The 10,959-nt window shown below is 56.4% G+C and overlaps 3 protein-coding genes across 3 annotated transcripts; all 3 read left to right on the top strand.

The window, feature by feature from the left end:
• Positions 1 to 508: 508 nt before the first annotated feature.
• On the top strand, positions 509 to 5,078 carry GUITHDRAFT_145755 (hypothetical protein; the record flags this gene model as incomplete). The annotated part of the gene is made up of 12 exons (XM_005823415.1): positions 509 to 1,053; positions 1,218 to 1,341; positions 1,602 to 1,661; positions 1,706 to 1,783; positions 1,827 to 2,539; positions 2,590 to 2,662; positions 2,725 to 2,931; positions 3,091 to 3,287; positions 3,340 to 3,484; positions 3,695 to 3,887; positions 4,442 to 4,764; positions 4,938 to 5,078. The coding sequence occupies 12 exons, from the start codon at positions 509 to 511 to the stop codon at positions 5,076 to 5,078; spliced, it is 2,799 nt and encodes a 932-aa protein (XP_005823472.1).
• Positions 5,079 to 5,270: 192 nt separating this feature from the next.
• Positions 5,271 to 7,228, top strand: GUITHDRAFT_117383 (hypothetical protein; the record flags this gene model as incomplete). The annotated part of the gene is made up of 15 exons (XM_005823414.1): positions 5,271 to 5,430; positions 5,649 to 5,745; positions 5,792 to 5,894; positions 5,944 to 6,006; positions 6,065 to 6,101; positions 6,147 to 6,199; positions 6,247 to 6,314; positions 6,365 to 6,435; positions 6,501 to 6,579; positions 6,640 to 6,676; positions 6,729 to 6,811; positions 6,866 to 6,902; positions 6,955 to 7,014; positions 7,063 to 7,119; positions 7,181 to 7,228. 15 exons carry the CDS (start codon positions 5,271 to 5,273, stop codon positions 7,226 to 7,228), a joined length of 1,053 nt encoding a protein of 350 aa, XP_005823471.1.
• A 783-nt stretch (positions 7,229 to 8,011) lies between these two features.
• On the top strand, positions 8,012 to 10,959 carry GUITHDRAFT_117382 (hypothetical protein; the record flags this gene model as incomplete). Its single annotated transcript, XM_005823413.1, has 13 exons — positions 8,012 to 8,311; positions 8,414 to 8,527; positions 8,582 to 8,671; positions 8,886 to 8,960; positions 9,003 to 9,061; positions 9,152 to 9,227; positions 9,351 to 9,398; positions 9,624 to 9,734; positions 9,880 to 10,081; positions 10,276 to 10,330; positions 10,496 to 10,662; positions 10,711 to 10,789; positions 10,878 to 10,959. 13 exons carry the CDS (start codon positions 8,012 to 8,014, stop codon positions 10,957 to 10,959), a joined length of 1,458 nt encoding a protein of 485 aa, XP_005823470.1.

The following is a 10,959-nucleotide window of genomic DNA, read 5'->3' as shown; positions in this document are numbered from 1 at the left end:
CCGCCCTGCCCTCCGCCCTGCCCTCCCTCCCTCCCTCCCTCCCTCCCTCCCTCCCTCCGCCCTGCCCTCCCTCCATCCGTCCGTCCGTCCGTCCGTCCGTCCGTCCGCCCTGCCCTCCGCCACTTCTCCCTCTAATTTTCAAACTTTTAAAAACTAAAACTCATTTTTAAAATGGTTCAAACACGCCCAGGCGGACAATGCAGATCGTTCCCGGGCACGGAAGGGAAGCAAGGAGAGGGTAGGGAGAGAAGAGAGAGGAGAGAGGAGAGTGGAGAGAGGAGAGAGGAGAGAGAGGGACGACAGAGACGAGATGAGGGCAGGGGAGAGTTTGCAGGAGACGAAACAAGAAGAAACAAGACAAGACGAGACGTGAAGAGAAAGGAGAGTAGAGCAGAAGAAATGATGCGAGATGTCACGGAGAGTGGAGTGAGCGGAATGGAGAGAAAGGGGAGGAGAGAGGTTGAGAAACCATCTATGTACCTATCGTGCTGACTGTTGATGAAAGGACATGTTGCTAGCGGGACAGCTGCCGGTGGAACGCGAAATGGTCGACAAAGGCGTTCAAGTTCGACCCAAGGGAGCAAGCGTCAGTCCCAACCTCTGGGCCAACTGGACTGAGCAGGGAAGAGCGACTTTCCGTCCGCCATCGAGCGAAGTTGGTCGACCGACGTACTTCCTGGATGCGGAGGAAGCGGAGTCAAGGCTGCGACAGCTGCGGCAGGAACTGAACAGTGCGAACGAGGAGAGAGACGGCATGAGGGCAAAGGTTGTCAAGTACGAGAACAAGCTGAAGGAGAAGGACAAATTTCTGGCGCAGATCCTACAGAATCGAGTCCTGCACCTCCCGTCGAAGTTTGCGAGCATGGTGAAGGAGTGCCTGGCCAGTGACGTGCACAACCAGCTGGAGGAAGCAAAGATCACCATCGGTGAGCTGAAAGGAAAACTCAACATAGCGCAGCTGGGGAGAGAAAGCAGCATGGAGGAGAAGGCTCCTGTTGCGTCTCAGAAGAGCCCTGCCTCGAGTCCAAGGAAGAGCGCAAGGTCCACTCACAGGTACTGCCTCCTCCTCCTCCTCCTCCTGCTCCTCCTCCTCCTCCTCCTCCTCCTCCTCCTCCTCCTCCTCCTCCTCCTCCTCCTCCTCCTCCTCCTCCTCCTCCTCCTCCTCCTCCTCCTCCTCCTCCTCCTCCTCCTCCTCCATTGAGCTGATACTTGTATAGCATTCCAAGCACGCCCAAGTCGAAGCACACGACTAGTCAAAGTCAGGGAGACGCTCTGAACTCAGCCCGAGCAGAAATAGAACGACTTCAGAAGCTTGTTTCAGCGGGTGAAACGGTCAGGGAGGTATTGTTGTCAAAATATCTCCTCTCTCTTCCCCTCTTCCCCTCTCCCTTCTTCTCTCTCCTCCCCTCCCTTCCTCCCTCCCTTCACAACCGTTTCAGTGACAGCAAGAACTACCGCAGAGCCTTGAAAAGCGCATCCTGGAGCTAGAGAGGGAACTCATGAAGGAGCGGGGGAGGATGAGGAGGACGAGTTACGAGGGTGGAGAACCTCTTTCGGTTCTCTTTCGGACGGGGGAGGAGGAGTTGCTGACCAAGTCGCAGGAAGAAGCAATCCTGCAGGAGGAGGAGGAGCCGACGGCCAACCTCTTCACTTCTGTACATGTGCCGGACAAGAGGCCTCAGGGCTCTGACGCCTCCTGGGACAGGACGGGCCTGAGTTCGAGAACTACATCCGGAAGCTCGCTGGACTCCCTCCGATCCAGACTGATGGCGACAAGAACAAGGTGCGAGACTTGGAGAGGCGGCGGCCGTTGAGAGGTTGACTAGGCCTCCGTCAACGTGGCCCCGAAGCCCAACCACAAGACCAGCCACTCCAAGACGAGCAAGGCCGGAGCTCGTGAGATGCTCATGTACGAAGTCGTCGTGCAGACCGGAAGCCAGCCAGGATCAGGGACGAGCGCTAACTGCTTCATCACACTCTGCGGCGACAAGGGCGAGTACGGGCCCTGCTCGCTGGACAGGAACGTGGCCAAGTCGTCGACTGGGGAAGTGCTGGGAACGAACTCCAAGGACACGTTCGACATCGCCTGCCTTGACGTCGGGAAGCTGAGCTCAATCATCCTCAGCCACGACAACTCTGGGGAGAGCCCGGACTGGTTTGTGAACCTCGTCACAGTGAGGAGGGCGAAGAGGGATAAGGATAACCACCGGGTGTACGACCTGTGGTATGATGACTGGATATCGATGGACAAGGGGTCCAAGTCGTTGAACGCCCACCTCCTCTGTACGTCCACCTCCCAGACCAAACACGCCGAGAGCAGGAGGAGCGTCGCTCCGAGCGCACAGAAGCACACCATGGCGACCAGGAGGTCACAGGAGATCAACAGGATGATGGTCGCCAAGGCTTGCAAGAGCACCTTCACAGCAGTCGAAGAGATTCATCGGCCCAGCAAGGTCGCCAGGCTTGACAGCGGCCATGGTCTTGTCGCCTATGCCAAGGAGCTGGGATGTGCGAGTGTGCAAACGCCCCCATCCTGCAGGTACGACCTGCTGATGTCATCGGCCGACTCCAGAGTGAACCTCATGGCAGAAACCTCCACGTTCTGCTCGTCGGGGCGAGGGAGAGCTGCGTCAAGTTCCTCCAGTGGTACGGATCCTGCAAGGTGAACAGTGGGGCAAGGAGAGCATGGAGGCGTGTGCCCTGACGGCTGCATGCTATCTGCAGCTGCAGAACACAGGGAGCGGATCGGAAACCAACTTCACCCTAGCGAGGGCGACAAAGGGGGGGGAGTCGGCAGCTGCGAGTTGCCTTCATCGGGGGGAGGAGGCGTTCAACGCTGCCCCGACGCTCATGACCATGTCGGCGATCCGAGGCCTTGAGGATGCTTTCTGTGTCGACGAGGTTGTCACTGCAGAGGCGAGGTTTGCTCAGGTATGCCTCCCCACGTCCCTAACACTTCTCGCTCTCTTTTTCTGCTCATTGCCCCCCGTCTGCCTCCTCCTTCTCCCTCGTTCTGTCTTGTCCGTCTCGCCCGCTCTGCTCCTCCCTGTCCTCCCGCTCCTCCTCCTCGATCTCAGTCAGTGCTTGCAGATCAACTTCGTCTACCCTCCTGCCATCCATGGCACTGCACCGGCGGACTTCCTGCCTGGCGACCAAGTCAGCAGCCTGTTGGCACAGGCTCGAGCCGCGCTGCAAGGGAAAGTGAACGCGCTCAGAGACGCGCTGAGGGCCAAGGACAGAGACAGGACGGGGGAGGTAGGGAGGGAGGACTGGATCTCAGCTATCAGGTGTGCCAAGTGAAGTCGACTGTCTGTTCCATTGCTGACTTGTGGAGGAAAGTTCTCTAAACGTGGATCTCCCTGCTGCCAAGGCTGAGCAGCTCTTCAACGCTGTTGACGTCTGCGGTGGAGGCTCCATAGAGTACCAGCCCCTGCTCGATACCATCGACAGCCTGCAAAAGAGCTACAGCTACGACCTTGACCAGGTGAGAACGTGTGCCCCGTCGGCCTGTCTGTACTGATAGTCTCCTCCTCCTCCTCCTCCTCCTCCTCCTCCTCCTCCTCCTCCTCCTCCTCTCCTCCTCCTCCTCCTCCTCCTCCTCCTCCTCCTCCTCCTCCTCCTCCTCCTCCTCCTCCTCCTCCTTATTCTCTTCCTCCTTGTCCTCCTACTCCATCATCCTCCTCTTCCTCTCCAGGCATTCGAGACCTGCGCACAGCATTGCGACTTGATCATCGGCATCACGGACCCCAAGTCTCTGCACTACAACTTGAGGGAGCTTCACGTGCTGTCGAGGCTGTGGAGGAAGTTCTCTCACAAGATGGAGATCAACTGCCTCTTCCAACCTGACACGTACCAGGACACCAAGAACTTGACTAGGCTCATGTTTGGTGAGGCTCCTCCTTCCTCGTCCTCCATCCTTCTTGTCCTCCTCCTCCTTGTCCTCCTACTCCATCCTCTTCCACCACCACCACCGCCTCCTCGTCCTCCTCCTCTTTACCCTCCTCCTCATCGCCTCCTCTGAGTTGCCTGCAGCCGTCCAAGGGCGACTTGAACGGGCGTTGGAGCTGACGGAGGGAGATCTTGACCTGAGAGGGTTCTACCTGCCGAACGCGGGGGAGGAGTACGACGACGAGGTGAGGGAAGGATGAAGATGGCGGAGATGATGGTAGAGATGGGAATGACGATGATGGTGATGATGGTGATGATGATGTTGGAGGAGGTGTGTTATAGGTGATTATGGAGATGAAGGGGACAGTGATAATGATGATACTGATGATGGCACTGACGAGAGGATAATGCTGATGCTGAAGAAGACGTTGGTGATAACGATGGAGATGATGATGATGAAGATAGAAGTGATGATGACGGAGATGATGATGATGACAACGACGACGGCGGCGGCGACGGGGGCTGCTGCCGTGCTCGTCGTCGTCTGACTCAGGGCAGATGGTGGTAGAGAACCGGCTCGACGACATTCTGCGCGCCATCCTCGACTCCTTCGTCACCCTCGAGAACGACTGCGTGAGCGCGACACACGACAACCTCAAAGCACTGCTGGACTCCCTCTGGGGGCAGGAGGACAAGACCCTGTACACCAGCGTGCGGGACAGGATGGTGGACTGGCTTCAGGCCTGGCAGGATGGGATTGGGAGGAGGAAGAGCCCTGCCATGAATCGTCTGCTCGACATCTGCAAGCTCTCGATCAAGGACCTCCGGAGAGGCTTCGTCGTCGTCGAGGACGTGGAGGGCTGGACTCCGGCACAGGTGAGAAGTTCGCTCCCCCGTCTCCCTCCTCCTCGTCAGCTGGGCCTTCAGGTGGCAAAATGGCTACAGAGCTGCAACTCTTCGTTCGAGCAGTACGCCAAGAACTTCCTCGAGGAGCGGGCAAGTGGAGAGAGGAGGAGGAGGAGGAGGAGGAGACTGATCCCTGCTGGCAGGTGACGGGGATGCGGCTGTTCGAACTCAGCGAGGAGGAGATGAAGAGGAAGCTCGGGGTCGCGTCGCTGGGGCATCGGAAGGAGATCGTCAAGCACGTGCAGAAGCTCTTCAGCGGGAGGAAGAACTGGCTCAAGCACTGACAGGGTCGAGCGGCGCCCGGGCCTGTAGTTTCTCTATGTGAATCGTTAAAGTTAAGTGACATGTCATAGCCCCTCCCAGCTGCAGCCCAGCATAATAAGTTGGCCACCTGTTGGCCACCTGGCTTGGCACTGCCAGCTGCAGGGCACAGGGCTACCAACTGATGTGCCGCAACACTGAGTGAGTGCCGCAACATGGCCAGTGGCCCCAGCAGTGGCCCCAGCAGTGGCCCCAGCAGTGGCCCCAGCAGCTGCCAGCAGCAGTGCCAGCAGCAGTGCCAGCAGTGGCCCAGAGACAACTCCGGTCTACCAACTGCTGTGGTACACAGTTTGTGTGTGGGATGGGATCTATGGGGTGCGCTGCCATGCTGGTCGTCCTCCTCAGCAGCGCTGCTCGTCCCTCCTCTCAGTTCTCTCTCCCTCCTCCTGCCAGCAACACCAGCCCTCCCTCCCAAGCAAGCTTGACTAGGCCTCCCTCCCTCCCTCTCCGGACTACCGCACACTCTGCACGCCCTCCCCCTGCTGCCTTGACATGCGCGGCTGATGAAGCGGCGATGGAGTGCTGGTCTTCAGCCCAGGGCGACGTGCACGCGATCGGAGTGAACGAGAGCGAGTTCAGACTCTTCCGCGAGTACATGGCGCTTGAGGATGCGGATCGGAGCGCTGCATCGTGAGGAGAGGCGAGAGGATTCGGTGCAACTGAAGTCCGATCACAGGCTCATGGGCTCGAATGTGGACATACTGGACACGGGCAGCCTGGAGACGAGACGGCTGTTGAGGCAGCGATGGCTCCGTCGGAGCCTCCTGCTTCGCGTGCCGGTGCGGCGCAGAGCTTCGTAGCTGCAGCAGCTTACTCCGGCATGTCCAGGTTCCATCGGACATTCTTTCAGATGAGCCCGGGCTGAAAACTCAAACGAAGGAGTACGTGGATGTAAGAACGACACACGTCAAGTCTGTCAGACGTGTTGACATCATGTGAACCGATGAAGAGGCTGTTGAAGATTTTCGCTCACGATCGCATGACGGGTGAATGATTCTAACAACACTGATGAAGACTGAATGATCAGACAGGGGAGCATCTTCTTGAATGGTTGAGAAGCAACTATGGTAGAGATGAAGTAGAGGTCTGCACTTGAGAGTAGGATTGTGTGATAGCCTGACTCGTTGGAAGGAGTTGCTCCAAGCCAGGAACCTGTCGAAGGAGGGTTTGCGAACTACATTGCAGCCGTTCTTGAACTGGTCCGACACTCTCCTTGCATGCAGAGATGGTGTTCGTTAGGTTGGAACAGGTTCAAAGAAAATTTCCCATACTATCGGGGGTCTTGTCTTCGATGCAATCATGGCGATACAACATACCTCGGTATCAGATACCTCAATCTCGTGGAATGTTGAAGAACGTATCGAGACTAATTGTTTGCTTGCAAGGTATCGTTGCACCAGATGGGAATGAGTCTCATTTTCAAGCACTCAAGACCGAGATCTGGCATTGCCCACAGTGCAAAAGGTGAGCTGATCCTTGTTTCGGCCTGTCTTGGTTCAGTTCTCCCTTGTGACAACTCAACAGCTTCTATCGGTTTCCTCGATACAATACGATCAGAAACGTGCGAGCACAGCAAGATCGCTTTCCATGCTCCTTCTCACGTGTAGATCCAGGTTCTCTCCTCTAGACTGGGGAGATGCTCCGAGTACAGCATGGCGATGTATCATATCATGAGATCTCTGCACTTTCCTACCAGGTAGTCGAGGAAACTAGTTCTGCCAGCAGATACGACGTGACAAGTTTCCTTCAGGCTGGTGGTTGACTGGGCAGATCATCTGTGGGTGGAGGTAGAGCCTTCAGTCGAGCTGCGAGCTCCTGTCTGCTTGACGTGATCGTTAGGTCCTCTCGCGAGACGAGTGGATTCACATCGATCCTTGCGAGGCGGCTTTCGACAACAAGGTGAACGGGCCAGGCGGGGCTGAGCTGAACCTTGAGCGCTCGTGGCAGTCCATGTACTTCGGCTGGGGGAAGAATCACACCTACATCTTCGCGTTCAGCAAGTGGGTCTCCTCTCCACTCCCTCCTTGGCCTGCTGGCCTGCACAGTTGACCGACTGCTGGCGCAGCGACGCTTGCGAGGATGTGACTGGAAACTACGTCAAGGATTTGGATGAGGTGCAGGATAGTCCGGGGCCTGCTCCTCTACCTGACTCATCCTGCCTTGTTCGCCCGTCAGGTGGTAGCAAGAAGAGGAAGGTCTGTTGATGAGGTCCAGGTGGTACTGCAGGAAGTGCAGGTGACTGGTTCTGCCGTTGCACCATCTTTAACCTGCTGACCCGTCCCATCCAATGCAGAGCTATCTGAGAAGTGAACAAGGCTGAGGGGGTGAAGCTTTCTTAGATACCGTTTACTTGCACGCGCTGCCAGGACAGTGATGTTTGACTCAGTGAGTAAAGGTTGATCTTGCACTAGCGGCGCCGGGACCCTCGGCCCGACTCCGACAGTTCCGAACTTCGGAACTCGGAAGTTCATCTTGAACCCGGGCCGGGCCCGCGTCGGGCCCGTGGGCTGTAAAGGAAAAAAAGAGCACTGGGTGAGGAAGAAAATATCCTGTAAAGGAAAAAAGAAAATTCAAAATTTTAACGCTGTTCTTTCATAATTAAGATTAAATTATTTCATTTCAAATCTAAAATTAGCAATATATGCACAAATGAAAAATAATAGAGTTAAAAATGAACAATATTTAATCTTAAAACAGTTCTAGTGCTAATCCTACCGCATAGGTTTCCACCCCGTGTCTCCATGCTCTTACGGGCGGCGCTGGCCGCGGCGCTGGCGGCATGCGGCGCTGGCTGGACGTCCGTGCCGATGAGCAGGGGAGGAGGAGGAAGAGAGATAGGCGGAAGCCGAGGATCAGCATGCTCAGGAAGTTTCGGGGGTCCTTCTGGGAACTTTCAATGCAGGGTCGGAAGGGATTCGGGTATGGGTGGAACAGCATGGGGGATGACGCCTCCTCTTCTTGCAAGGAGGAAGGAGATGGAGTTCAATGCGCACACCAGACGGCTACCTCAGCAGTTCCCAAGGAGGAGCCTGCTGACGCTGGACATGAGACTGAGGCGCGCAGAGCAGTGGCGCGAGAAAGGAGCGGTATTCGCCATGAGAATTTCCAGTTGGCGAGGATTAACAAGGTCGGGCAGGTTCGCAGGGAAGGCGAGGAATGGAAGAAACAGCCAGTTCCCATCCTTCTCCTCAAACAGGTGAGGCTTCCTTCTTCATCCCCCTTCCCTCCCTTTCATGCAGAGCCGATCCCCAGTTGTAGCCCCCTCCCCGAGTGAAGTTGACTGACAAGCTGTCGTCAGTCGTTCAGGTTGTTGGTCTGGAGTTTCTTCCTTTCTTGGATGTTTGAGCTGAGCAAGAGGCTCGTGATGATGGGAGGAGATGTCCTTTCGTGGACTTCTGCTGCTAGCGCCCAAGTGACCGACCTCTCCCATCCCCCTCAAGACCCCTCCTGACTCTTTCCTTCTTAGGGAGGGTTCCCAATCCTTGTCCAGAAGAATCTCGAGCTGATGACTGCAAACTTCGCGTCACTGTCGGCGATTCCACCTTTCATGCAAGGGGTTAGATCCTCGCCTCGCATCTTCCTGACCTCCTCCCCATCTCAACTTCACTTTTCTCTGTTTCTCCTCCTCTCTCTCCTTCTTCTTCCCTGCTCCCTGCTCCCTGCTCCCTCCTTTCCTCTCCCTCCGCTCTCCTCTGTCCTCCCTACTCCCTACTCCCTACTCCATCCTCCCTTATCTATACTCTCTTAACTCGGTCTGACTTTTGTTGTAGATGGTGCTCACGATGCAGTCATGGAACTTGCCTCTGGTTTACCATCCTGTTATGTTCCTCATTGCAACTATCAAGGTAAGACATTCACCCCCTTCCTGCTTCCTGATGAGCGTGTAGACGGCCCTTGCAGCTTGTTTCATCGTCCTGAAAGGAATCTTCGCCTTCATCGTCTGCAGGTACATCCTGCTGTTCGCAGAATGCTTGCTTTTATTGCCAAGAATGGATGGAGGAATACAGTGAAGTTGATGAGAGATTACGATTTCCAGCCTCCAAGACGCCGGAGGGAACCTGATCTTCATCGGACTCCAGCTGCAGAAGGTTTTATTCATCATCGCCACTTGGGTGAGGGAGGGGAGGGGGGAGGAGAAAGATGGGTCAGTAAGTGAAGGAGGGAGGCAACGAGGAGGAGGAGGAGGAGGATCAAGAGGAGGAGGATGGAGATCTAGTTGATACGTTGACCGACAGATGTTGGGGATCGCCAGCCAGTTCTTCCTCTCGGACTCTATTTGCCTGGTGAGGTTAGCGAGCTGGATGTGAACATGCAAAGGAGGGAGAGGCCAAGGAGGAACAAGAGAAGGAGAAGAAGGAAGTGCAGGAGCAGGTTGAGCAGGAGCAGGAGCAGGTTGAGCAGGAGCAGGAGCAGGAGCAGGAGCGGCAGCAGGAGCGGGAGCAGGAGGATATAGTGGGGGTTGGGGAACGGGTTGGGGGAACGAACGAACATTCACCTCTCCTTCGCAGTCGATCTTTCGCAGAGACTTTGTCTTCTACTTCATCACTACCCTCGTGCTAAGGAGGATGGCCCTGTTCTATCAGAATTATGAGGACTGGGATGCAACGCAATCGCGCATGGTAAGGACTCCTGGTCAACCCCCATTCTCCGTCCTCCTCCTCTCTCTCCCTTCTCCCCAACCTCCTGCCACCATCACCTCGTTTCTTCTTTCCTGTTTCTTGCACGCTAATTGACTTCTTTCCCCTCGTTCGTTTCGTCCTGCAGCAGCTCTCACAGCCGTTCAAAGGAGTTCCGCGTACGGACTCGATCACAGGGAAGGGGTTCTGGGAGGTGCTATCCTCCTCCTCCTGGATCTTTACTGCCATCGGTTTCATCCTCCCCTTCCTCCCTATCGCGCTCGCTGCTGGCACGGGAGGAGAGTGGCAGCTTGTCGCCTCCATCTTCGCTCCATACTTCCTCGGCGTCGGTGAACGACCCCCCGTCCATTCCCTCCCGCTTTCCTCCTCCTCCTCCTCCTCCTCCTCCTCCTCCTCCTCCTCCTCCTCCTCCTCCTCCCTCATATACCTGTCTTGTCTTTCCTATCTCACGTTCTCCATCCCTCCTGCTTTTCTCTCATGCGTCCTCTCCTCTCCCTCTCTCCCTCTCTTATCTTCTCGTCAGGCCTCGAGCTCGGGACAGTCGACCTCCTCCGAGACAAGCTCAAATCGCCTGCATGGTCCTCGTCCTTGTCCCATCCTGTCTCCTTCTTCCCTCGCTTCCGCCTCTCCTCGTTCAACTCCCTTTACGATTCTCTCTCCTGGTCTCACCCTCCTCTCCCATCCTCCTCCCTCTCCTTCTCCTTCCTCCTTCTTTCTCTTCTCCTCCTGACTCTCCTTCCTAGGGTCGCCGTGATTCTCCCCTACTCCATCTGGCGCATCTTGCAGCTCAGCTTTATCAACACGCACCTCGAGTCTGCCCTGGTCCTCCTCGCTCCCTCTCCTCTCTTCCTCTTCTCTCCTCCTCCTGCCCTCATCGCCGCGGCTATCAACACTCCTGCCCTGCTCTCCGGTTCGTCCCCTCGATGCTGATGCTGATGCTAGTGCTGAGGCGTGGCAGGCGTGTGGCTGGCGAGACTTTGCGTGCACATCTCCGACATCCCATCCTTCTTCGCGTGGAAGAGGAAGCCGACGGCTAAGTGAGAGGAGGAGGAGGAGGAGGAGGAGGAGGAGGAGGAGGAGGAGGAGGAGGAGGAGGAGGAGGAGGAGGAGGTGACGTCAGCGCAGGGACCGAGAGATGGTCTTGAAGTGGCGACAAGAGGTGGAGGAGCTCAAGGATGAAGTCGAAGGGCTGAAGGAGAATGGCTGA

Source organism: Guillardia theta (assembly GCF_000315625.1).
Source record: "Guillardia theta CCMP2712 unplaced genomic scaffold GUITHscaffold_109, whole genome shotgun sequence".
Classification (NCBI taxonomy): domain Eukaryota; class Cryptophyceae; order Pyrenomonadales; family Geminigeraceae; genus Guillardia; species Guillardia theta.
The sequence above is the reverse complement of the archived record's forward strand: the minus strand, read 5'-3'. Positions and strand labels throughout refer to the sequence as shown.